This window comes from Rhopilema esculentum, chromosome 9 (assembly GCF_057945365.1).
Source record: "Rhopilema esculentum isolate cy_ngs chromosome 9, ASM5794536v1, whole genome shotgun sequence".
NCBI lineage: Eukaryota > Metazoa > Cnidaria > Scyphozoa > Rhizostomeae > Rhizostomatidae > Rhopilema > Rhopilema esculentum.
The window spans coordinates 3054779-3078998 of NC_142823.1; the positions used below are offsets into that span (position 1 = coordinate 3054779).

The 24220-nt window shown below is 36.2% G+C and overlaps 1 protein-coding gene across 8 annotated transcripts in view; it reads right to left on the reverse strand.

The window, feature by feature from the left end:
- The window catches only part of LOC135689133 (otoferlin), a 77475-nt gene that overhangs the window by 21915 nt on the left and 31340 nt on the right, over positions 1-24220 (reverse strand). For 7 of the 8 annotated variants that reach the window (XM_089110325.1, XM_089110329.1, XM_089110328.1 and 4 more), the window contains 32 exons: positions 23608-23716; positions 22538-22782; positions 21748-21848; positions 21163-21259; positions 20626-20745; positions 20051-20203; positions 19513-19641; positions 18892-19024; positions 18251-18432; positions 17825-17986; positions 17263-17382; positions 16168-16329; positions 15400-15565; positions 13785-14903; positions 12078-12104; positions 11340-11366; positions 9739-9833; positions 9367-9603; positions 8336-8470; positions 7513-7638; positions 7253-7288; positions 6534-6625; positions 6260-6430; positions 4986-5146; positions 3768-3910; positions 3582-3670; positions 2819-2917; positions 2458-2508; positions 2039-2129; positions 1455-1554; positions 750-1020; positions 231-378 (listed from right to left, as the gene is read on the reverse strand). In XM_089110325.1, the coding sequence (XP_088966451.1) occupies positions 231-378; positions 750-1020; positions 1455-1554; positions 2039-2129; positions 2458-2508; positions 2819-2917; positions 3582-3670; positions 3768-3910; positions 4986-5146; positions 6260-6430; positions 6534-6625; positions 7253-7288; positions 7513-7638; positions 8336-8470; positions 9367-9603; positions 9739-9833; positions 11340-11366; positions 12078-12104; positions 13785-14903; positions 15400-15565; positions 16168-16329; positions 17263-17382; positions 17825-17986; positions 18251-18432; positions 18892-19024; positions 19513-19641; positions 20051-20203; positions 20626-20745; positions 21163-21259; positions 21748-21848; positions 22538-22782; positions 23608-23716 (5097 nt within the window). The remainder of the gene's footprint in view (positions 1-230; positions 379-749; positions 1021-1454; positions 1555-2038; positions 2130-2457; positions 2509-2818; positions 2918-3581; positions 3671-3767; positions 3911-4985; positions 5147-6259; positions 6431-6533; positions 6626-7252; positions 7289-7512; positions 7639-8335; positions 8471-9366; positions 9604-9738; positions 9834-11339; positions 11367-12077; positions 12105-13784; positions 14904-15399; positions 15566-16167; positions 16330-17262; positions 17383-17824; positions 17987-18250; positions 18433-18891; positions 19025-19512; positions 19642-20050; positions 20204-20625; positions 20746-21162; positions 21260-21747; positions 21849-22537; positions 22783-23607; positions 23717-24220) is intronic. The other variant, XM_089110330.1, reaches the window with a different exon arrangement.

Below are 24220 nucleotides of genomic sequence, written 5' to 3' on the forward strand. Positions count from 1 at the left end.
ATTTGTTTATACCGTTAGTACTCAAATAAGCCGCCACCTTGACACAAGCCCCCAACTTCGAAAAAGCCCTCTCCCTCGAAAAAGCATCCTCCCTGAAGGGTTTTTGTAAAATAAACACCCACCTTCGAATGAGCTTTACCTCGAAATGGCTTCCACCCCAAAACATTTTTTGCAAAAATATTTAATGGCATTAATGTACACGAAAGTAAAATACAACTTGGCATACTCACAGGCATTGAATAAAAGAAAAGTCCCATTAGAGCAATCAGCAATCCGATTACCAAGAATTTTAGCAAGCAGAATTTGTACTGCTCCCAAATCATGTACCGTAGCGATTTGAATGGATTCATGAACCAAGTGAATGATGTGTCCGGACGACTGTAGGAAAATGGAGATTTAAGGAAATTGAAAAAGTTTTTCGTTTCCTAGTATTTGCAACGAGATGTGACAACATTATAGCTTGAGATTTTAAAGCAAATTTTAGGTCTTTACTTTATATCAGGTATGCAAACTAGAGTATTTAACTGGTAACCTTCGATTGCACGGTTAAATATTAAAGCTAACTGATAAACTTCGTTTTGCACTTCTTAATCTAGAATAACACACAGTAAAAGTTCAAACATGTTAATGGAGATCAGATACTTAAATTTTTAATTATCAAAATGAAGACTTATGATAAGCCTGTTTTTGCTGAAATTCAGAAATCAAATAATTTGAAAAGTGACTAAAATAAGCTACATGAAACTTACTTTGGTTTGTCGAGAGGTTGCGGTTCTTCCCGCGCTAATCCTGCGGGAGCCTTTTCAGCTTCCTCTTGCGTCAGTAATTCAAGCTCCGCTTCGACTTTACCAGCAAGCTCAATCTCTTCCAAGTCAGTATTTACTGCGAAAGGCCACCAGCCCTTGATGTGTTTTAATTTCAAAAGAGATATCGGCTTGTCTGTTTTCATCGTGTCCAGGTTGCAAGTTTTTGCAGTTTTGGCACCACGTGGCATCCGAACCATGTCTAGGCAGCAGTCACCTGAATGAGAATTTTCCAGCTGATTAAGGCCATTCTCATCACTTTAATGAATTATAACACACTTCAAAATAGTAGTCTGTTGGTCTTTTAGGAAAATTTTGATACCAAATTTTTGAAAGCTATACCGAAAAGGCCGAAAACCATTTCTGTCAATTGTAATCGAATGCAATTCAATTCAATATAATTCAATGTAATTCAATTCAATACCATACAAGTTAAAATTGGGAAAATCTTGAGCCATTGTATTTATAGAAACTCCATCAACTAAACTTTTGGTTAGTTGGTGGAGTATTTTTGTTTATGTATATTTATTTTACCAGGACTACTAGGAAAACAGTGTAAATATGTAGTATATATGCATATCACTACTTAAGTATTATCCTGAATAAATATTCGAGAATAATATTAATAATAATGCTAAAACAGTTTCTTACCAATAAAATCGTCAGCAGAAAAAGCATCTGCATCCCAGACTTGTAGTGTCAGCCTCGGTGGCACCTTCTCTTCAGATTCATCCCATGAGAAGAAAGTGGCCTAAAGAAAAATACATTTTTTAAGATTCCTATCTTAAATGTTGATTCTAAAACATAGTAATGGGTTTGGTTGGTTTCTAAATGGCGTATAAAATAAAAGAGTCTCTAAACAGCCACCAAATAGCACTCAACGATAGAATACTTAACAACGGTAGCAAACGTACGGGGGAAAACGAGAAAAATACACAGTTCTTTGAGAAGTTTAACAATTACATAATAACAAATCGTTGATGAAATATAATATGTTTGCCTGTTTTCGGGATGTAGGAAAGTCATAACAGTGAGATCATAAAAGATCAATTAAAAACAAAAATCAATGAAGAAAATAGCTGAGATAGTATCAACATTTTAACAATGATGCAAAGATGCAAAGCGAAAAATTATTTGAAACGAGGAATAATGTTTTTCACAATAATTAAGGCATTATCAAGCATGGCTTTTCCCCTTAATCATTTGTCAAAATTTTTCCTTTAAAAGAAACTTGCCTTCTTTTTTATGACAATCTTTTCCTCTGCTTTTTGATATTGAAATGGAAAAATAAATCGCCAGTTGAAATTTCCTTCTCCAGTTAGTGACCTGAAAAGAGAAAGTCACCCCGATCACACCTGCCGTGTAGAAGAGAGCAAAGAGGGTTGTACAGTGGCCTGAGCAAAACCATTCTGAAGCTAACAGTTATTTATTTCTGGAAAGATTTGCCAAATAATAGAAAGTGATAAAAATTAACGTTTATGAAATTTTTGGCTTAGTCTTTTCAGCTATCAGATTACTAGACCAGTTTCTACAGTTTTTTTAAATGTGGTTGTTAAATTTTAGGTTGATAAGCATTTCAGGGATGTTTTTAAAAAATTAGTAAAGTATCCAGAATTCTACAACTTTCTCTGTTTTTTATGGAAAATTAGTTTACCTGTAATGGACATCTGTTTGTTGCTTTTCGTCTTTCATTCCTTCTATCCACCTTAAAGATTGATAAAAGATTGATATTTAAAGCTGATGACGCTGCTCGATAAGCTTCTCAATGTCTTAAAAACTACCTTTGGATTCCAAGAAGCAAATACAAGTACAAATACAAAACTAATATGATTTACACTAAATACCTTAAGAACACAAATATATCTTCGTAGCTCATTTAGAATCAAAAACAAAATTTGAATGCATGCTTAAGAAAGAACGTTAGTTCTCCTATTACTATGAGTCGACTGTTAATTCAAAGTCAGAATCCGTCGCTTAAAAAAGTACTGAAACTTCAAGATGACATGTTCTCCTACCCTTTGACGTAAATATCACTGCAAGCCTCTCCTGTTACTATGTTGACCTCGTCCATAAGAACATCTTCTGTATTCCAAATGACAACACGTAGCTCAAACCTGAAACAAAATTCAAAAATATGTACAAATAGCTATTTACAATAGGCAAAAAATTAACATTAAAAAGTTCATTTCAATGTAGAAGTTTATTCAGCTTCTCTGAAGAATTCATATACTGGGTATTCTTAGAAAAGCATTCAAAAATTACAGATGCCTATATCCTTGTATCATGATATCAGAATTTATAGATTGAGGATATAACATTCAAGTCTACAAAAAAAACACAGAGTGCTTCGGAATATGGCAGCCATTGATAAAAAACAGCTCTAAGGGACCCTAGCAAATGAGCAGCCTTACTTGAGTCGATGGCGTAAACATTGATATGAAGAACACCAAAGGAGAAAAAGATTGTTTGTTTGAAGGTGTAGAGACCGTTTCCAATTTATTAATAGTTCCTATACCACATTTAGCCACAACAAGAAATTTAAAGCTTGCGACAAATGATTAAGGCCAAAAGAGCAGACGTGGATTAAAGGAAAACTTTTAACACATTACACTGTTTCTAGACGAAATTTGACTGCTGAGTTGGGCGTCAAGGCCACTTTGCATTGCAGTTTTGAAATGTGTTTGAAGATTTGGGTTTTTTGGTTGATGTCATAATTGTAAAGTACATAACTGAAAGTTCAACATCGGCTACAACTACAACAACTAACGAATTGCTTACGAGGCCGGTTTCCTTGGTGTTATATCCACAGGGGCACCAGGTGAAGGCATATCCATGGCAAACATGTCTATCCACATTTCAATTTTGCCCTTTGAAAAGAATGACATAAGAATCATACCCATAGAATGCGAAAATATACTCATAGTGTGAAAAGAAGCAATTGAAGGGGAATTACGTAACACGCACCTGTTCGATCCCAGGCTTTTCTGGATTGTAAAGTGAGCGCGTTTCGACATGTTCTGGTACAAGATGGAAACCCTTTTTAGCGATAGTATGGAAATTGTGCAAGGCTTTTAGAGCTGCTGGTTCATCGGACGGCTTGGAGGATCCTATTTGGCGAAGAAAATACAAATTGGTTATTCAAGTCATGTGAACTATGATATAGAAATGTTCTCAAAAATAGAAACTAAAAATTTGAATATAATCAAAACTTTTATACACAAAGCAGACTTTAGGTCAAATAAATGCAGGAAAATTATGCATACAAGCTGCACTTTTAGGCCCAAAACAGGAACATCACAAAAATGCCACATGTTCGAAACTGGCTATGAGAGGGGGGTAGAGGTTGCCAACAAAGGTTAATGAAGCTCAGGCCAAAGTTTTGTTATAAATAATTCATTCCTAAATAAAACAATTCTGTAGATAGACATTCCTAAAGACAGGAAAATCGCGTCTTCAGTCTATCTAGGCTGACTAGCCCTTCGCAAGCAGCTAAAAAAACTATTTCGAAAAACGAGATCTTGGGTAAAAAGTGAATTTATTCTCATGGAGTTCAACCTGCTTTACTGCTTTAATATAAAAACAAGCCAAATAGCAGTAATTCTCAATGTTATCTGTATGATGACGTTTTTCCTTTCTTTACAGAAACTTTAAATTATTTAGAGAAATATTTTTTACAGAATTTTTCATACGTTTTGCAATTTCTTTCGCTTTGGGGGAGATGACTACTGTTGTTACTAGGCAAATCAAAATTTCGAAAGTTTATATCAATAATTTTGAAAAAAATTCTAAATCAAAAGAAATGAAGAAAATCATAATAAAAACTCTGTTTACGCAGAGTAAACCTTTTCAAAACTCTAAATCTTGCTATCAACAAAGGCTATGTAAAATGAATGTAGCATTGAAACAAAGTGTTTAAGAGAGAAACCAATTTACCTCTTACTGTAGTTGGCCTATTCTCGTGTGAACGAAAATAGCGTGTAGCAATAAAGTTCCATTCCACGTGCAATTATAAAATAATACAATTTCCTATTTTCCTATTGAAAAGATCCTGTCACAGGCAATGTTCTAAAACTTCATTTCTATTAGAACAATCTTAGCTTACTTAATAGCAAATCAAGCACTTGACTTAACAGCTTGGGAATCAATTACATAAGAATAATTGTGAAGCTAGATTGCACATACCAGCTTCATCTACAACAGAGCCTGCACCAGAAAAGATATGATTTTCTATTTTGCATTTTCCAGGAGCCGTGTACGTTGGACCATCCAGGCCTTCGTCTTTGCAGAGGCGTGCAAGAATCTGACTGGGTTTCATCGGATCACGCCATTTGTTGAAACCAAACCTAGAAAGTGGAAATATCCTTATCAAAAATCTTTCATTACTAAGCACAACAGAGCCAATGAATAGGACATTTCTTACTTCCCTATAAAAATCCTTTTTATTCATTCTGCAGCCTCGATAGGCCATAAACTCAATGTAAAATGGTAGATTCAATTGCAGGTAGACTAGCCTGTCATGTATTCCTAGCGAACGGTTCTCAGTACTCGTCCAGCCTTTATGTTCTGGCTAGAGGGCAGTTAAGTGGCAGTATTTCATTGCTTTAATGGGTAATTCACTGCAGCTTACTTAAACGTACAGTAAAAAATCTTCGTAAGCGGAAGGGACCGTATATTTAGAGGGGAATGCAGGACCCAGCACCTTTTGATGTGTAATACATTAGCAGCTTTTAGAAATAAGTTAGTTTGGACCAGAACCTATACATTATGTGTACTCAAGGCCTTTGTTTCACAGATTATTCAATTCATTTAGAAAACATTAAATGCAACGACCATGATCCCAGTTTTGAATCCGTACATAAGCCAATGCGTACGTTTCTCTGTTACTCGCTTTGGGGTTGAAAGAAATTGCATTGATTAAGGGTAAGACTTTATCAGAAATTAAGATTGGCCCAGGTTAATCCCAGTCTTCAAATACAAATGCAAAAAAAGATGATGTTACATGTAAATAAAGTCAAAGTTTGACTGCCTCATAATTCGCTTATAACAATGTATTCACTTCATAATAATATTGCCATAAGAGCTTGTCCGCACACCTTTTCTCTCCTCCCCCCTCCTAAATCTCCGTGTCCAGAGTTTTCATATTTTTGACAGTCTAATCCTTCATATATTATATCATAACTGATTTGTTGATTTATATACAACAAATTATATAAGGCTAAACCAAGGCAAATTCAAATACTATCTAATGCATCCAAGTACAATGATATTTCACGTATGAAAGATTAGGCAGGATTTCTACAAGTCAAATTCGAATCCAGTCGTATGAACCAAGTACAAGGAACAATTATACATGAAAGATTAAGCAGGATTCCTACAAGCAAGATTTGAATCCAATTATAAACAACCGATATACAGAGAAGGATGCCATTGACTGCAGTCCAAGCTATTAAACTTACGTTGCATAGGCCTCAGACAAGCCACAGATCGGTCGATGCCTCGAATAAAACCGGTTCTCAATGTCGATCTTCGTTTCACCGATTAAGTCGTCGCTTCCAACTAAATCGTAATCAAATACTCCAACTGTAAGCATGTTGTCCATTGGGATTATGGCTTCGAAGTCAAAGACCCTGAAAAATTCGAAAAAATTAAGATTAAAATAATACTATGTGATGCTATGAAGCAGGTGTGAAGTTATGGAGTTTTAGAAATCAATTCATGTAAAAATCATACCTGCCAAAAATGGGATTAAGTTGTTTTGGAATGTAGTTTTCACGATCCTTGTTCTTCTGCTTGCCACATGTTACTACCAGATATGGGTCGGCCTGAAAGCAAAGCATTATGTTGAAAGGCCAAAACAGTTTTTCGACACACTAGACAAGAAGGCCAAAGTTAGTACTAAGTTTATTGCGTACATCAGCAACATTTTTCTCAAGCCAATGAAAGTGTGCAAAACTCCTGAGCAGAAACAACCTTGCTTCATTCGGAAAATTCACTCAGAGTTATCTGTTCTATGATAATCTGCATAAGGACAGATTTCCCATTGTCATACTCTATTTGTCACACATTTTGATTATACAATGAAGGGTAGACACGCCTAGCAGGCTTAAGGTCATATCTTGAGTCATGACGATCCATGCCTCAGTTCATTGAATCAAAAGAAGCAATTAGTTATAATGATCCTACTAAGCAATGTAGACAATTCACAAAAATATCTCCTTTATTACCATTCCTTGACTTTCATGAAAAACAGTGGTGAAAAATATGAAAGTTAGGGCCTAAGCTTATTCTAGAGCAAGATGTTGTTGTGGTTTGGGCAAAAAATCTTTGTATTTAAAAGCTAAGATTGCACTGCAGATTTGCAAAAGATACAAAATCAAGTTACAAAAATGTATTCAAGTTACAAAAAAGTTCATTAATTATGGTTTATATTGAAGTTACGTGATACAAACCTTGCCATTGACGTCTGTTGGATGAAGTTCAGATGCCTAAGTACAGAAACATAAAAATTCTCAGTTGATTTTGATCGAGAAAAATTGATTTAGGGAAAAAAGGATAGAAGTAAGGCACAGTCACAAACAAAATACTAGGTACATACAACAGTAAAAACTATTCCTGAAAAATTTTGAATCAGCCCAGCAGCCATGCAATTCAATTTCCATGTTGATATGCACAAATTTCAATGTGTCTTATTTTCTACACACTAACTTACCCGGATAACGTAGCACCGGACTAAAACATTGACCGGTTCGTTACTCGGTAATTTTGTAAAGGAACCATTTGGAGGCTCATTTTCGAACATTTTCGGCAGCGGAAATTTCCAGACTTTCAATGCTCCCTGAAAGAAAGATACGGGGGGTCAGGCATGCAGAGAATAAGAAACCACAATAATGGAGGATGTAAAATCAAGTAAGAGCAAGTAAAACAATGTCTACAGAAAAATTCGGAATTTAAAATGACAAATGGTAAAAGCAATTTCAGCATTGAATGAAATAACAGGAATTTATAAAATACCGTTGAAATATCCCCTTTCGCCATTAATTAGTCATGAATAAAGATGAAATACGCTACACAAAATGTTTCTTGATGTGTGTGTCACGAAATAGTATCAATTTGCTCAGTTTCTTTATTCTTACTTTGAATCAAATGATACTTTACATCAAACCTTGGCCAAAACAACATGAAGTATTGCTAATCAAAGCAAGATAAGAAGGGTATTGTAGTTACTCTGTGTTTTTTTGATAAAGATCATTATTAAGTTTATGTGCCAAATCGTATTATGAAATTCAGAAAAATTCTTGGCTAAGATGCACAAACTAGGATATTAGCTAAAATGTAACGAAAGTTGAGAAAAATCTATCAAATATCATTTCTTATTAAAAATCCAAGAACTACTTTGGTTGAAACTCAGCTGTTTGGAAGATTGTTGAAGTTCCGTATAAAAAGAGTGGCTATTTTTAAAGAATGCAATTTGATCAGGTAGTTTGGCATGTAGCAAACTCAATTCTAAGAATATGACGTCATCATTTACAAACCTTGAATTTTCCAACAATTCGATGATCATCATCCTCGTCTTCGGAAGTCTTCTTTCCACGGAAAAGCGGAAACGAAAACAACCAATCATTGAATCCATTGAATTCTGCCATATTCTCAAGTGCGTTGTTGTAAATCTACAAATAAAATGATAAAATTGTCTTGATTCAACAACATTTTCGCAAAATGGAAAAGGAAAAACGTTGCAAAGGGCGGTACTTAGTTTTGTCCTTGAATAGCCATTTTTCAATGATGATAGTTTGGAGCCTCGGATGGCTTGAAAGCTTTCAGTTCAGCCAAAGCACGAGATGAGATAAATAGTTTAATCCTGTGCCTGTGATAAATAGTTTAATCCCGTGCCTGTGATAAATAGTTTTAATCCTGTACATCAAAGTTGATGACGAGAGAATAAGCTGCTAATCACGAAGTAGGCTCTTTTTAGATTCGCAAGCTTGCATGTACAGAATAAAATTCATAGGCATACAAACAGCAAAGCTAGATTATTTGTTTACATCTGGCAATTCTTTGTTGCTCGCTAATACCGCAAATTTAACTTGAATATTGCATCCCCTCATTTTGGAACGAAATATCTTGCACGAAAGTTCTTACAAATAATGGAACTTAATCGTTTATAGATTTTTCTAGTGGATACTCGTAAAACCAGTCAGAGATCTAATTGATTTCGAGTGATTGCTTGTCCATTTATTGATTCATGAAAATCCAACGACACAGTAAAGTCCAACGAATTAACGTAATCGAAAGAAAAAGAAGAGAACTATATACTGATTTGCTGTATGAAATGTAACTAGCTAATGTTTGATAAATTTTATAATTTGTGAAGGCCTTTCTAACCGTTATGTGTTAGCAATAGGCTCTGTAGTGAGCTTATAGTTGAGAAAATATCGAGAAAAAGTCTTGTGTTGCTAATTGGATAACGCAACAATAGCCTATTGTATAGCTGAGCCAATAGGAATTTAAATGTTAATTGAAATGCGTCAGGAGATAGTGCCTTGAAAAGAAAACCATAATTCACCTTGATTCTGGTGATTTTCGGGTTTGGCTTCTTCTTTCTTTTCGGAAGATCCTGATCTTTGTCTCCTTTCTTGTCCTTCTTCGAAACAGCGACATCTTTTTGTGCCTCCTTCGCCACCTCTTCCTCCTGCTCTCTCTCACCGTCTTTGACCGTCTCGTAATACCTCGACCACCAGTCAAGCGAATCTTCATCGTCATCATCTTCCTCTCCTTTTCCTTTGTCTCCTGGAGGTTTTGGCTGCAAGTTAAAGGAAGAGTAGTAAAGGAGGATTAGTAATTGATATTTTCAAACACAATCCCTAATTTCTACTTTTGCTACGAATAAACCACAGTCAATTCAGAAGTGAGGGGTAGACTAGAAGTTCCCACGTACCTTCCTCTCCTCCACATCGTCGCCAAAATCACCAATCTCAACAATCGTGACATCAGCAGATGGCGATTGTGGCCTTGAGGTCCCTTCTTCATTTGCTGTAGATGAAAATTGATTTGGTTAGGTTCACCATTTATAGCAACTTGTAAGAATTAGGCAATAATTATTTAGATATATGAAAATTATTAGCTATAACTGAATAAGACAGACATTCCTTAATTTCTAGAGAAATCTCATTGTATGAATGATTTACTGTTATAACGGACATTTTCAACAACGAGAGCTCCTAAATAACGGACACATTCTAGTAACTGACACTTCTAAACAATAGACACTTCTCGGTAACGGATACCTCTCATTAAAAGACACCTTCTAATAACGGACATCTCCATTCAATAACGGACAGCAGCCAATAACGGACATCTCTCGATACCAGACACATCCCAGTAACGGATGAATAAATTTGTTCCAAATGCTTTCCGAAATTTGTCTAAATTACTTTCAGTAAAAAGGCTTTTGAAAGCAGCCTCTAGACAACGGGAACCTCCTAACAACACACATTTCCAAACAAAAGACATAAACAAAATTTGATTCATCAAGCCAAACCCCAAAAAACTAAGCGTCCCCTCGAACATCACTCTGCAAAGTGCAGTACCTCTGGTCCTACCTGTGCCCCCTATATTGAGGGTTTACTTCACACATAGATCAACAAGCACAAACAAAAAATCTTTAAACAGTTAAGCATTAAATAATTAGGCTTTTAGTAAGAGCTAAGTATGATGTTATAAGTTATTAAGCTTCTTCTACGCACTGGCTTGCATAAAAACGAAATATCGGGATTGGTGATTGTATGGAGTGTTTAAAGTTTTCAAGAGAAACAGTAAGTGATAGAATTATTGATAGGATAAAAGTGTAACAGTTCTGGATCGTATTTGGCGAACATTATTCCAATAAATCAGAAAGTAGAACCTTAGCTTTGTTGTGAACAAGTTTCATTCTAATAAAAATATCTGATTAAGCTTTTCTTTAAATTTGAGATTAATTCAAAGTCATCTTATAAGAAAAAATCAGATACTCCAGTAGCAAAATAAAAAGAACTGAAAGATTTGGAAATGTGTTTTATTATTTGCAAGGTCTCACAACTTCCGTGATGGTGGTTAATAAAGTGTTCATTGGAGTTAACCACTTTCTATTCCAAAGAATCTGATGGTACTTTTACATGGTAAAAATTTTCTGAAGAATGTAAAATCAAAGGCACCGTGTACCATTAGACAATCGTTTTGGTTAACAACAGGTTTTCTGATGTGCTTAGAATGGAGACATCGGTCAGTAGACACAGTATTTCTGCTGCAAGAATAACCAAAGGAATGGCTAAAGGTCATTAGTGTATTCTCGACTGATATTTTTTAAAGTTTCGATTGGCTTTGAAATCCTTTCTTGCATATTCTGTTCAGATTTTTCATTTCTCTGAACATCACTTAACACGAGCGCCAATTGGACCACAAAACAATAGCCTATTGTATAATTTGACCAATGGGAATTCAGATAATCGACGGGAATCAACGGGACAGTGTCATTAAAAGGGATTATTTTTCACAACTTACATCTGTTTTTCTTTGAGGCGTCAACACCTAAACCAAGACGAAAATTGGAAAATATTTACAGTTAAGGACCAGGCTATTTTCATTAGATAACGATTAGATAAAGTGCATGTTAGCAGTAAAATTAAAAGATTAAATTGAAATGTGAAAAAGGATGTTATTATAATACGAGTCTGATGTTGTTCCAGAGAATCGACGTGTTAATCTCTAATACCTAAATCAGTGAGTCTTATGGGTGAGAGAAATATTACGGGTAAGAGATAATACTCAATAGCCCCGAAAGTTATACATTGAAGGCAAAAGTGGTGCTGGTGAATTATTAAATATGCTTTAGATGGAGAGAAAGCTATTATTGCTCACAATTTGAAATTTGTTTTTTGTGCCAATTTGGAATAAAAAATAACTACACCAGGTGTCCTGAATAAATTGCATTTTAAAGTTTGATTATATTCATCTTGTAAAATTGTCTTTTATAGAAAAATAGGAGTGATTCAATATTAGCTCAATGCGGTATTGATCAGTGAGGAGCAAAATCTAATCCAAGATCTAAAGTAAGGTTTTCAAACACTGGAATGAATCGTTCTAGTACATATATTGATTTTACTGGTTCTTGGAAAGACTTGCTTATAGCCAAATAAAGTCATATTGCGCAAAGAAATACTGCATTCAAGGCAGCAGGATTTCTCCAAATGCTGGCGATGATGAATTAATGTCCTAAATGGGTCAAATAAATTCACTTACTCTTTCGCCCCTTTTTCCCTCCGAATTCTGCAGGCAAGGCAAAACAGGGAAATGTTATATTTAGAACAGTTATAGTACATACATTTCGTGGAAAAGAAAAACGGAGATTGAAGGGGGAGGGGGGGGGGGGGGTGAGGGGGAGAAAAGGTGTGCTAATGAAAGATTCGTGAACCTGTTTACGTTAGACAGATTTGACTCCCAAAAGTGGGAATAAATGTAATGGGAAATTGTTTCCTTAAGAGCAAAGAACGAACGCGATAAGTTTGTGAAAAATATTGAAGTAACTGAAGTGTTTGAGGATGTGAAAATTGGGTAAGGTGCATTTGTAGTAATTACTGATTATCACTAGGAAATGTGTTGGAAATGAAAAGGTTCTGACAATGGAAATGTTGAGCCAAAAAGCGAAATAAATTAATAAATTTTGCTATAATAAAACTAAAAAAAAAAATAGTCAAATATTCCAAATTTAAAGGTGCTAAAAGTGAATTTCGACAGCCCAGACAAAGCTTTATGTAATGTCCAACTCACTTCCAACGAAAAAGAGTGGCATTTGGATAGTTAGTGAGGTTGCGTTTTCATGCTAATTTATGTGGCTGGATATAATTTATGTCAATTTTATATTTGATGATTTTTATTTGACAGCCACAACTATTAAATGGTTATCATCCACACATGTAATAGTTAATTTAGAATATTAGCTATTAGTTTAGCAGGCAAACTATACATTCTATTATTATTTATTAATTCATTACTTAAAAAATATTTAACATTAAATGTTTACTGACTAACCAAGCCCATGATTGAGATTTTGCAGATGGAGATAGACTCAAATAAAGCTCTGATGTAGAAAAGAACATCTCTGCTTTCAGTAACGAATGCAACAGAAAGTTAATCATTTATTGCGACCAGCTTTCAGAAATGAACCAATGAGGTGTGGAGTAATTTTTCTTCAGAACAAGAAAAATATCACAAAAGGCTGATCAGAAAAGGTGATTATGATTAAGAAACCAAAGGAAAATAAGAAGTGCAGAAAGACACCTTTGAGTTAAATTTGATAGGAAAGATAAGATACATTGCAAGTATGAAAACGTAACATAGCATCTCGGGGGAGGTTTAAAAAAGTATCGTTTTTTTATGTTTAAAGAATTATCTTTAAATTTACCAACTATTTTTTAAGACAATTTATCCGTTAAGCTTGTTTAGTGATGTTTTTATTTGGTTTTTAGATTTTACCGTTGTGTCTACAAAACATTGCTGTAGATGCATTCTCACAACTTAGATATTTCAAAGATTTTCGCAGAGAACTCATTATGGCAAATTTCATTGGCAGAAAACTTTATTCATTCGATACATTTGACTTGTGTCAAGGGAGAAAAGTAGTAAGCTAGCTTTATAGACTTTTTCGATCACTCTGAATAAAATCCAATAGCAAAATTGCCTTACGATCAACATCTGTTTGTACTACTTGAAATAGGAGACTTTATCTTGAGCATCTAGCGCCAGTGTTTTCAAATCTTTTTCCTTTCACAATTGTTTGAGCAGTTCTGCCAAAAGACCTTTGGAACGTTTTAAAAGACAAGGTGAAAAATTCGTTGGCCTAGGTAGAAAAATTCTTTAACCCTATCGCTTCATTACAAAACAGTTTTAAAAATGAATGCATCAAGTCCCAGCAATGCTTTGTGACTGAATTTAATTTTTATCAATTACCTTCTCCTTCTTTACTTTCCCCAGCAGCACCAGCAGCAGCAGCAGCATTCGGCTCCTTCGCAGCCTCAGCGTCTTTCTTTTCCGCTCCAGGCTCTGCCTCTTTAGCTTCTTCTTTCTCGCCTTCCTCTTGCTGTTCTGCTAAAGCATCTGCTGCCATCTCTAATGTTTTATCTACGTCCATCTCTTGTTCTATATCACCAGAGCCCTTTCGACTTGGTGAGCCCATCTTGCTAAGACCGGGTGTCCCAGCTCTACTAGGCGCCCGGCTACCCAACCTACTAGGCGCCCGGCTTTCTACCCTACTTGGTACCCGGCTACCCAGTTTACTGGGCGTCCTGCTACCCATCACTCTATCAATTATACTACTAGTTTGACTTCTAAGGCGTTGCACAGGGGTGCCATGCACGTCATTCAGTCTTGCCATGTTCTTTTCTGAATCTTTATGTGGAGAATCAACAGTTTTATCATACAAAGCAATTGTTTGATTCCCATCTATATCAATATGTATATCATTAGGACCTGCCCACTTTTGGGAGCCAGGAGTACCTTCCACGGGTGTCTTAAGTATCCCATGAGAGGGCGTTCCTGTCATACTAGGTAGCTGTAAACGCGATGGCCTACGGGAGCCAGTGTTTTTCGGCGAAAACGAGACATGGTGTGGTTCCTCTGGTGACAATGAGGCTGTAGGACTTTTCCGTCCACTCTTTTTGCTATTAGAAACAGATACAATACTGCCTCGTTTACTGTCCTTTTTGCCTCCGCTTCTAATAGAGCCGGCGGCACTGATTACTTTTTTCAAAGGTGTCATCTTGCTACTACCTAAGGGAGTTTGCTGTCCACTAGTTTTTTCCGCACCCGGATTTCTAATAATCAAGTCCGGGCCTGCGTCTAGCTCATCTTCTGTTTCAGGTTCGTATTCCCCGTCTGTAACTGGTTCAAAATCATCTTGCGTTTCATCTAGTCCCTCTCCAGTCTCATCTAGCTCTTCGCCGCCCTCTTGAATCGTCTCCAAGGCAACACCTTCTGCATCGGGAGATCCAGCAATATTTTCAAGGGCGGCCTCGCCATCGTTAGGAGGTGGAGCATTGGGATCTAAACCTTCAGCCTCTCCTTCTTCGTCTTTGAGAAACAATTAAATTTTAGTTTTTATGATTTTAAATATTTAAGCCTGCACTTATGTTTATTGATATTCATGTTTAAGATTTTGTAAAATTCAATAGCTACATGACAAAAATATTGATAATTTTATTGAATCTGCAGATTAAGGAATATTTTAGGGTTCATTTTTAAAAACACGATTTCAAGCGATTTGGATTATATTCACAAGCTTTAAAGGTTCTTGATTATTTAAAGTTTAACCGAAGTGAATTTTAAAAGCTACGGGTTTAGATTTTAATTGTTGGAATTCTTTACTGTTTTCTTTTAACTTTTAAATTTAAAATATCTTAATTACAATACAGAATTATGCCAAAAAAGTATTCGATCATTTTATATTATCGGTACTTTTGTTGAAAGGCCCAGGCTGTTCATCAAAATTGTATAAAATTGTGGGTTGTACGAGACAGAAGATTTAAAAAAGGTATGATAGTTGAAACAGGCATCATATCTCTCATACCTGGCCCTTTCTTTTGATCTTGCTCAGGTGGTACTTCAATGCTCTGCAAATATCTGTGAAGTGAGTTTACAACGTGGGTTCCAACCAGCGTGAAACGACCAAACGTACGACAGTCACGCACGCGTACTGTCAAAGGGGGACAGTACCGCTCGTTTTCTGGCAGCTCCTACGAAAATACCCATCATTGTTAGAATTTGACGCCGCAATATTTATACACCTTAGTCTTAGTACTAGTCTTCAGAGACTAAGCCTTTGACATTTAAACTAAACACAAGTTAAAAGGATTACCTCAAATAACATTATACCTAAAATTGAAAAATATTTTCATCGTATGATGGTTTTTTTTGCCTGGGTATAGATAACTTCCAATAAGTATAGAAAACTTAGTAGAGTAATTCAGTCTTGTCGAAACTTTTGCCAAATCAACTAAGCCATTGAATTTGCCCCTATAACTAGAATAAGAGTTTAAATTTTGCATGCGTCTAATGGCTCACAGTTGCAAACCTAAGAAAAAAGGAGAGAGTTAAAATTTTGACAACGTTACAGTTACCCCAAAGACGCCCCACACTTCCAACAACTTGCCTGGAATCTAAAACTTTTCCATGAGGGTAACAGATAAAATTAAGACATCCTTGTTGTTCTAATTACATCTATATAAATACTTTATATAGGTGTCACTAAAGGACCAATTGGTATCACTGCGAAGGGTTCTCTACAACTAGATTCAATAGATGTTGTGAAAGTTTTGTATAATGAATAAACACTTACGACATCAAAGAATGCAATTGGAGAAGAAAAGTTAGGGTTCTTCTTTGCATTCGCAATCACTGTTGACGTCACGACGTGACCTGCGCAGTCGATATCAACTTGTGGCCGATCAACAGTAGTGAGATTTACACGTTTCATTTCACGAACTCCCCAGAACAGGACCTGGAACGAACAAAATGGCCGTAAGTGAAAAGCTTCCTGACCCGAAAGTAGGATAGAAGATTGATATGGACGCATATTTCCAAATTTCTAACAGGTGAACTCTTGATATTTCTTCAAAGTAAATAATTTTAGCGACTCTCTGCTGGCAGTGTTACCAATAAGTGCGAAGAAAACGCTATTTAAAGCAAAAATAAATTTCTGGTAAGCTTTCTTTTTCTTTTTTTATCAAGGCTGAAATAGATTTAACAATCAGGAATATCTCTTTTCAAGTTTCTACAAATTGCAATAAACGGGCAAACAGGTCCCAGTTTAGCTACAGAGGTCTTGTTAACATTGAGAAAATTTTCAGCAGAAATCCTGGCTCTTTGAATGATCTGAAAGCACTTCTCTGTCTATAGCAAATAGGAACCTGTTGGTCATGCCAAGAAGGCTTTAGGGAGGGCAGACTATAGATACTAGCCATGATGGATTTAAACAGAGGTAAAGAAAGCAGCCAAAAAAATTGCTGCCCTATTTCATTGTGTTCTTGTCTCAAGGCAGGTAATCTAAAACAGACACGTTCTCAACGATTCGCAAAGAGAGCTTGTCACAAGAAATACAGTATTTGCGAACACAGTTTTATTCAAGTGATTCTGTTGAACTGATCATCAATCATTAATTGAAAGGATCACTAAACGAGCCAGGTATTTTGCAAATTAATTTCGCGACAAGCCCTCCAAAACGCAAGAATCTTGAAAGAGCTTTTTAAAGTTGTGGTCAAAAAGAAAAAGGAATAAGACGCTGGTAATTGGGTCTGGTAATTGGAATATCATTTGTCTCGTTATAAAATAACAGCCTCTATATCAGTCTAATGAAATGATCCTTGATTAATAACAAATTGAGGTTCTTCCGATAGCAACAGCGTTTGAATAGGATATTTGAGAAAAAGCATACCTCAATACGATGCTTCTTCATAACGGGTCTGATGCCGTCAGGTACAGGTATTATCGGCCCATCCTGGGTATTTACTGGTTCCTCTTCTTTTGGCAAAAAGCATTTGCCTTCATCGACAACCTGGAGTATCAAAACGGGTAACTTGCCATATGAAAAGGTTGGCATTATCAATGAAATGAATGTAAATGTAAATATATTTTCTTATTGATCGAATTGATAAAAACAATAAACTAAGTGCAAGGAAACAAGGCTAAAAGGGTCTAACATCACCCCCCCCAGCCCCTCCACTCCATATCATCTTCGTTATTGGAAGAGAGCGTCTGGTTGCAAAGAAGACGTGCTGTAAATGTTATGCTAAACCAGAAAATTCACATTTAAAACCCTAGGCACTCGGCTCATATCACGGTCTTTAGAATAATTAATGAAGGAAAGTTAACGTTGCTGTCTCTCGCAGAGGATTGCAAAGAGATATATGCTGACTGTTTCTAATGAAGAAGTTTGCTTCGTGTTAGAAGCTGCTATGAGAATTATTTTACAAAAAAGCTGCTAAGCAAGAACTCACATGCAACAGCTCAAAGGCTGCAAGGAGTTCACCAGCTTTTTCGTCGCCTCTTTGAATCTCAAACCACTCTAAGGCTGGAGGAAAGTTCGGCTTGTCGTACTTTTCTGTAGCGAGCTTTACGATTGGGCGAGCTAGGGCTCTTCCAATAAATTCTGAGTCACCCTAGAAGAGAATACCATTTGTGTAAAAAAACTTCTCATGGGCTTTCGATTAACCTGGATTGTAAAAAGTTTTGATAAATTGATGTCTTAAATGGTATTGTTATCTCCGAATAGATCGAATGATAACAAAAGCAAAACAAGACATGTACGAGCTTTATTCAAACGCCATTTTCGATCGAGGATACAAGGTTCCTTTCGAAACTGATAAAATACACTTTACTAAAGGCGTTTCTAGCATACAGATGTAGAGAAATGAAAACCATACCCCGATATCTTTATCAAATATCTCGATAACAATTGTTGGTGGATTGTTTGCGGTTTCATTCATATCTCCCCATATGACACACTCTTTGAATATGAGTGTTTGATCCCACGTTGGGCTCCTGGTCTCCCAAATTACTCGGGTGTCCGCAGCCATTTGCCCAAATATCACACGTGCAAATGCGTCTAGATGTAAATAAAAGCAAGTAGTAACCAAATTAAAAGCACATTTATTAATGAACAGTTAGGCAATGGTAAAAAGTGTATTTTCTTACTTGAAGTACCGTAATAAAAGGCTCATAAACCGTAGAAAGTCGCTAGAGATTGTATAAAAGCACGAGCTGTATTTGTCCATGTTACAAACGAAATTCAGCCTCGTTATAGAACAGTCTCGGTTTGAATCTAATACTACATATTGAAAAAAACAGGCATAAGGAGCCAAGGAGCCGGGAACACCCTATCTTCAAAACTTGGAGTTTCAAGTGCAAGAGGGATGTGCTATCAAATTTCTAACGCAGTGTACCAAGAGTTTGTGAAAGCATGTTTGCTTAATGCAGAAAAGAGTCCTTCAAAGCTGTAGTGAGTCTGCTTAGGCCTGTTCATTATCAATTCAAGCGGAAAAGTAAGTCAGCCAAAAGCTTTTACCTGAGAGTCCAGAAGCATCGCTGCCAATAAGACTTCTTGCTTGGTAAATGTGTGCCCTAAGCATGAACTTTTGCTTTTCTGTGTACACCAGCTGATTCGGTGGTGGTGACATCATTTTGTTCATTCCTTTCGGCTGAAATAGGATAATTTATGTTAAAATATGTCAAGTTATGAGTATGCAAAAACAAGCTACTGTATACTGCCTAGAAAAGTATGTCAAAGTAAAAGAAAGCAAGTACATAATGGATAGAATACGGAGGTACTTTCAAAAGGCAATATCACCATGATTCCTTGTTATAAAATGGCACTGTGTTAAGAAATGACCATTTCCAATTTTAAGAAACCAGTTTAAAGATAGAAGTAGACATCTAGTCAGGAGAAGTAGAGAAAGCAGCTATCATTACAAAACCCTGATATAAACAACAAAGTTCTTTGGCTGTTCCCTTGCTCCGATTTATTGTCGAAACTAGCACTTCCTTCCAACTGGGGCCATCCTAGTAATTGTTTACTAATTCTATATAAAATGCCATCTAAAGTTAAGAATTTCTTACGAAAAAGTTTTTCTGAATGACAGAGTCTTGTTCGTTATTGAGAATTTTAGAGGTGACAGGATATACGTACTGTTTGATAACCCTTTGGAGCATCTTTCAGATAATCTTTTTTGTGTTTGTGCAAGCCAATCCATAGAAGAACGTCAAGTTTAGCCTGAATCGCCCAACCTTTCGGCCCATCGCCTCGCTTTCCGGGAAGCTTAGAAAAAGAAGATCCGAACTTCAGGATAAAAATAATGTTACCTTGTTTCAATCGATGAACATAACGTTTCTTGAGCTTTAAAGCTGTACCAGCGACATTTGATTAAATAAACAATGTATTTAAAATTTTATAGTTTATCTAAAACAAACAATGAAGTTGCTTTTATGTTATATGGCGAAACGACTTTCATCTGAACAGATACCTTAACGACAATAGTATCACAAGACCTGAAAAAAGTGTTCACTGTTCCGAATAATAATAATCATCATGAATTATATGTAGATAGCAAAACGATTACAGATGATCAAAACATTCTATCTAGTTTCTGAGACTCATCATGTAAGAGAGGACAGGCTGAAAAGTGGTTAACCGTTAAAAGAATTGGTTTTTAAATTCAATCACTTACCCTAAGGAATACTGATTGCACTTTTCCGGAGTTTCTACCTTTTTCCCAATCGACTTGGGAATAAACCACGTGCTGAGCTGGTACCCTTGTATATGCAACACGTTTTCCACCACTCAGCATCCAAATGAAAATATCAGGTATACTATGCTGAGGCTGTGAAAGCAACATACATTATGTAGATCGAGGTGCAATTGAATTGGGTTCACAACCTTACAAGTATATGCTATCAGTTATAAGTGGTATCAGGTCAAGCTTAAAGAAACTTCGATGATCGGGGGATAATATAAGGTGCAGCGCGTCTTTCAAAAGTCGAGCCTTTTGAAAGACAAGTGGGTCATCGAATTAAGCATGATCAATTGCGGTTGCTTGATGATCGAATTAAGCGTGAAACTCGGAGTACCAACTTAGAGCCGCCCTGTTCTATACACCATACAGCGTGTAGAGATCTGCCTACATGGAATCGAGCAAATTATGACAGACCGGTAAACAGCAATTTTCATTAATAAACAACAATACATAATTTTTCCCTTTTAGACAAAATTCCTTGTTCTAAATAGTAATAATGTGCCTCATACCTCTGCTACTATTGTTTGTATTCTTTTGAGAAACTCCATTGCACTTCTCAGGTTGTCTCTGATCTGAGTGTTATCATGAATGCTTTCTAGCACCACTTTGCTCTGTTGTGCAATGCTTCTCTGTGATGAGATTAAATTTTCATACATATTACACAAGTATTACATGTATGCATTGTGGAGGAGGGGGGAGGGGGGGTTAGTTAAGCATAGTCTTTGCCGAGTTAAATCTCTTTCTTTCACTGACTTCTCGTCAAATGAATTCTTGTCAAATTTAAAATACCTGATAAAAATCTTCTTGCTCACACATGTTTTTGTTTTGATAAAGTTTTCCCTGCACTGCAAGATAAGCAAAAATTTTCTTTGCTAGAGAGTTATATGGCCTTCACGTAACTATTTGTTATATACATCATCAGATCTTAGAGCCTTATTCTCGGAAAACATGACCTAATGCAGGGGAGAACTTAGACATTACCTGCAGCAAAGCTACAGAAAATTTAAAAAAAGGACAAGGACAATTCTTACAGTTCTTTGACTTACCACTTCATTGATACAAAGCTTTTGCCTCTCCCTGTCCAGTTTTGTACGGCCTACAGTGGGCCCGCTAATTTTGTTTTCACAGATGTTGATAAAATTGCTGTGAAGAAGAAAAAGAGGTAAATTCTAGTAAATCTTCAAATAAAAATATAAAAAGTTGGAGACTGACATTGAGTGTAGATAACTATAAAAGAAGCAAATTGAATTCAAACAAAGATGAGACATCACTCCATTTTCAAAAGTTAGTCAAAAATTTAAAAGTTTCAAAAGCAATCAACAGCAAATATCAGGAAGAATTAAAAGAAATGATCTCGTTTATTTTTATCTAAAGAGGTAATTATTAACACATTTTTTTATGCCAAGGATACTGTTTTACAGACAGATACTTTTATGCCTTCTATACTAGCAATACAGACAGATATTGTTTTTCATTTAATAGACAAGCCTTTGCTGTTGTTATGCTATAAATGGCAACAGTTTGCAACAAGGATGAGCAATGGGTCCAATACTCTTTACAATGATCTTTTCAAATGCAATGACTTTTAGAGTTATGCAATGATGAATGGATCTCAGGGGGTCTTGACTTACCCACAACCCTTTATAAGGTCCTTGAATACAACTTTCAAGCATTTGTAAGTGTCTTCGAGGTCCATTTTGACTCTTTCATGTACATCGTCAACTCCGTCTTTCTTTAGAAAAAAAGGACCGAATGAAAATGCCTTCATCGTTCTCTCCAACGTCAAGAGTCATTGGTTATACCAAAAAACTGTTTACAAAATATCTAAGTTAATTGAAAAATCGAAGAATGAATCGCCTACAGGATCAAGAAATTAGGGTTTATCGGGGAAAGACAGATTCAAGATGCAAGAATCAAAGCTCTAAGATGAGAGATGAACAAACATTTGGTTAACAAGCAACGCGGCTTTACTCTTCAATGTCAATTTGGAATTCTCTACCAGTACATATAACTGCATAACAAAATCAACAAAAAGCTACTATTATCAATCTCTTTAAATTTGTTTACTTCTGAAAATATCTCCGAGGGGGTAATTACAAAAGCGATACCTATCCAGCTCAGTAAAGCAAAACCCCAGAGCACCTTCCAACAATACAAAATATGTGATACCTTGATATGCATATTAAAATATGCCCCCCTCCCCACCGACCATCATTATTCTAGCTTGCTAGCAAGGAAGTGACGACACTTTTCGACATCACTAGACAAATTCGACATTCACAAAGTAAAATGTTCTGCAAAAATCTCTCTGTCAGTACTGGACTATGCTTTCAAGAACTCGAACCCTTGATAACGCGGACTGTATTTAAATTTCCTTCAAAAATACCATCGAAGTTTATACAAGCAGTGAGTAGATCTTACCAGTCTCTCAAATATCTTGTACAGCATGTTAGAAAGATAAAGCCGTCGTCTGTGATCCTGGAAGGGAAACTTTAAATGCATGCACGGTTTTGTATCTTCAAAAGGAATGTAGTAGTACTGTCTATCGGTGGATGTCGGCTTGAAGGACGGTGTCAGCGAGTGAACAAAGCGCTCGTCGTCCCCATCTGCTTCATCTTTGAGGTCATCCCGGATAAACTGTCCATCGATTGTATTGCCAAAGTTGCCTGGGTTTGAATATAGCATTACTTAGAAAAGGGTAAGTTGTGTGAAAGGCAGCAAAAAATTGCAAGCACTACCGAGCCTTAACAAGATTTCCAAGACCTATTTTCAATGGTTAATCGTTGATCATAAAGCCTAGAACATTTAGGTAATGGTAGACACATAAACCTTCTAACTAGACGAAGAATTGTTGTGAACTTTATAAGGCATCCATTGTTCAAGATTGTCCAAAAATAGTTTGCCTGTAAATGTTTTGTCTGAAGTGGCTCAGAATTGATATGAGCTAGCAGAAGTAAGATTGTTGTCTGATGCAGATGGTAGTTCGCTCTTGTTTTTTTAATTTTTGGGAATGATTGCCGTAGCAAAAGCTTCTTGGAATCCTATTCGCAAGACAAAGATACAAGACATGACACACGAAACCTTAACCATGAAAGACAAATTGACGGCACTTGTTACATAGTTTAGATTTAGAATCAGATTGAGATTAAGTACCAGGTTGTGGTTCAATGCTAGACTAGAATTCAGCACTAGAGAAAGAGATCGACTACCAGATTCAGATTCAGATTCAGATTCAGAATTGGATTAAGATTTAGTACCTGATTGATGTTTAGTACCAGGTTATGATTTAGTACCGGGTTCAGATTAACTACCAGAGAAAGAGATCCAGATTCAGAATCAGATTGAGAATTAGTACCAGATTGTGATTCAGTGCCAGATCGGCTTATAAGAAGTTGGACTGAACTGAAAGCGTGCCGAAACCTTATAACTCTTACATGCCCGGATACGATGACTAAAGCTCGAAAGCTTCTGTCAATAAGTTGCAGACTTACCAATTGTCATTTCAAATTGGACATTTTTCTCGCCTGCTTTTCTTTCAATCATATTTGCCTCATAGATGCAAGCAAACAGCTGAAAGTTGTCTTCCTTGCCAGCAGCTGTCTATGGAAGAGAAATGGCACGGCCCCTTTTAGTTTGAGATAAACATAAAAGAAGACTGGTCTAATAAATTCAATGTAAAAAATTGCAGAAAATTATATACAAACGACAGAGATACACGCAGCTCGAAAAATGTGATTTGGGATTATAGTTTAGGAGCATCGAGACAAATATTTGATTCAAAAAACTATGTTATAGAAGGAGCGTCTGGGTGCAACTAAAGTGGAAGAGTGGAGGTGGTACTAAATCTCCAATCACACTGCAGATTCGTGCTCTACAGAAATTCCATGGCCCAAAGTGAATATATCAATTCCATTGCATTTATACATATCAGCGAGAAAGTAAATTAACACCTAAAAAACAACGGGAGCAAAAGGACATATATGCGTAACCGATGTTTCATCAAAGTGCACAAAGCCGGTTAGACACAAAATGGTCCCTTTTATAGGAAATATGCTGGGGGGGGGGGGCAAGTACTTCTATGAACTGGACATAACTCTTGTTTTG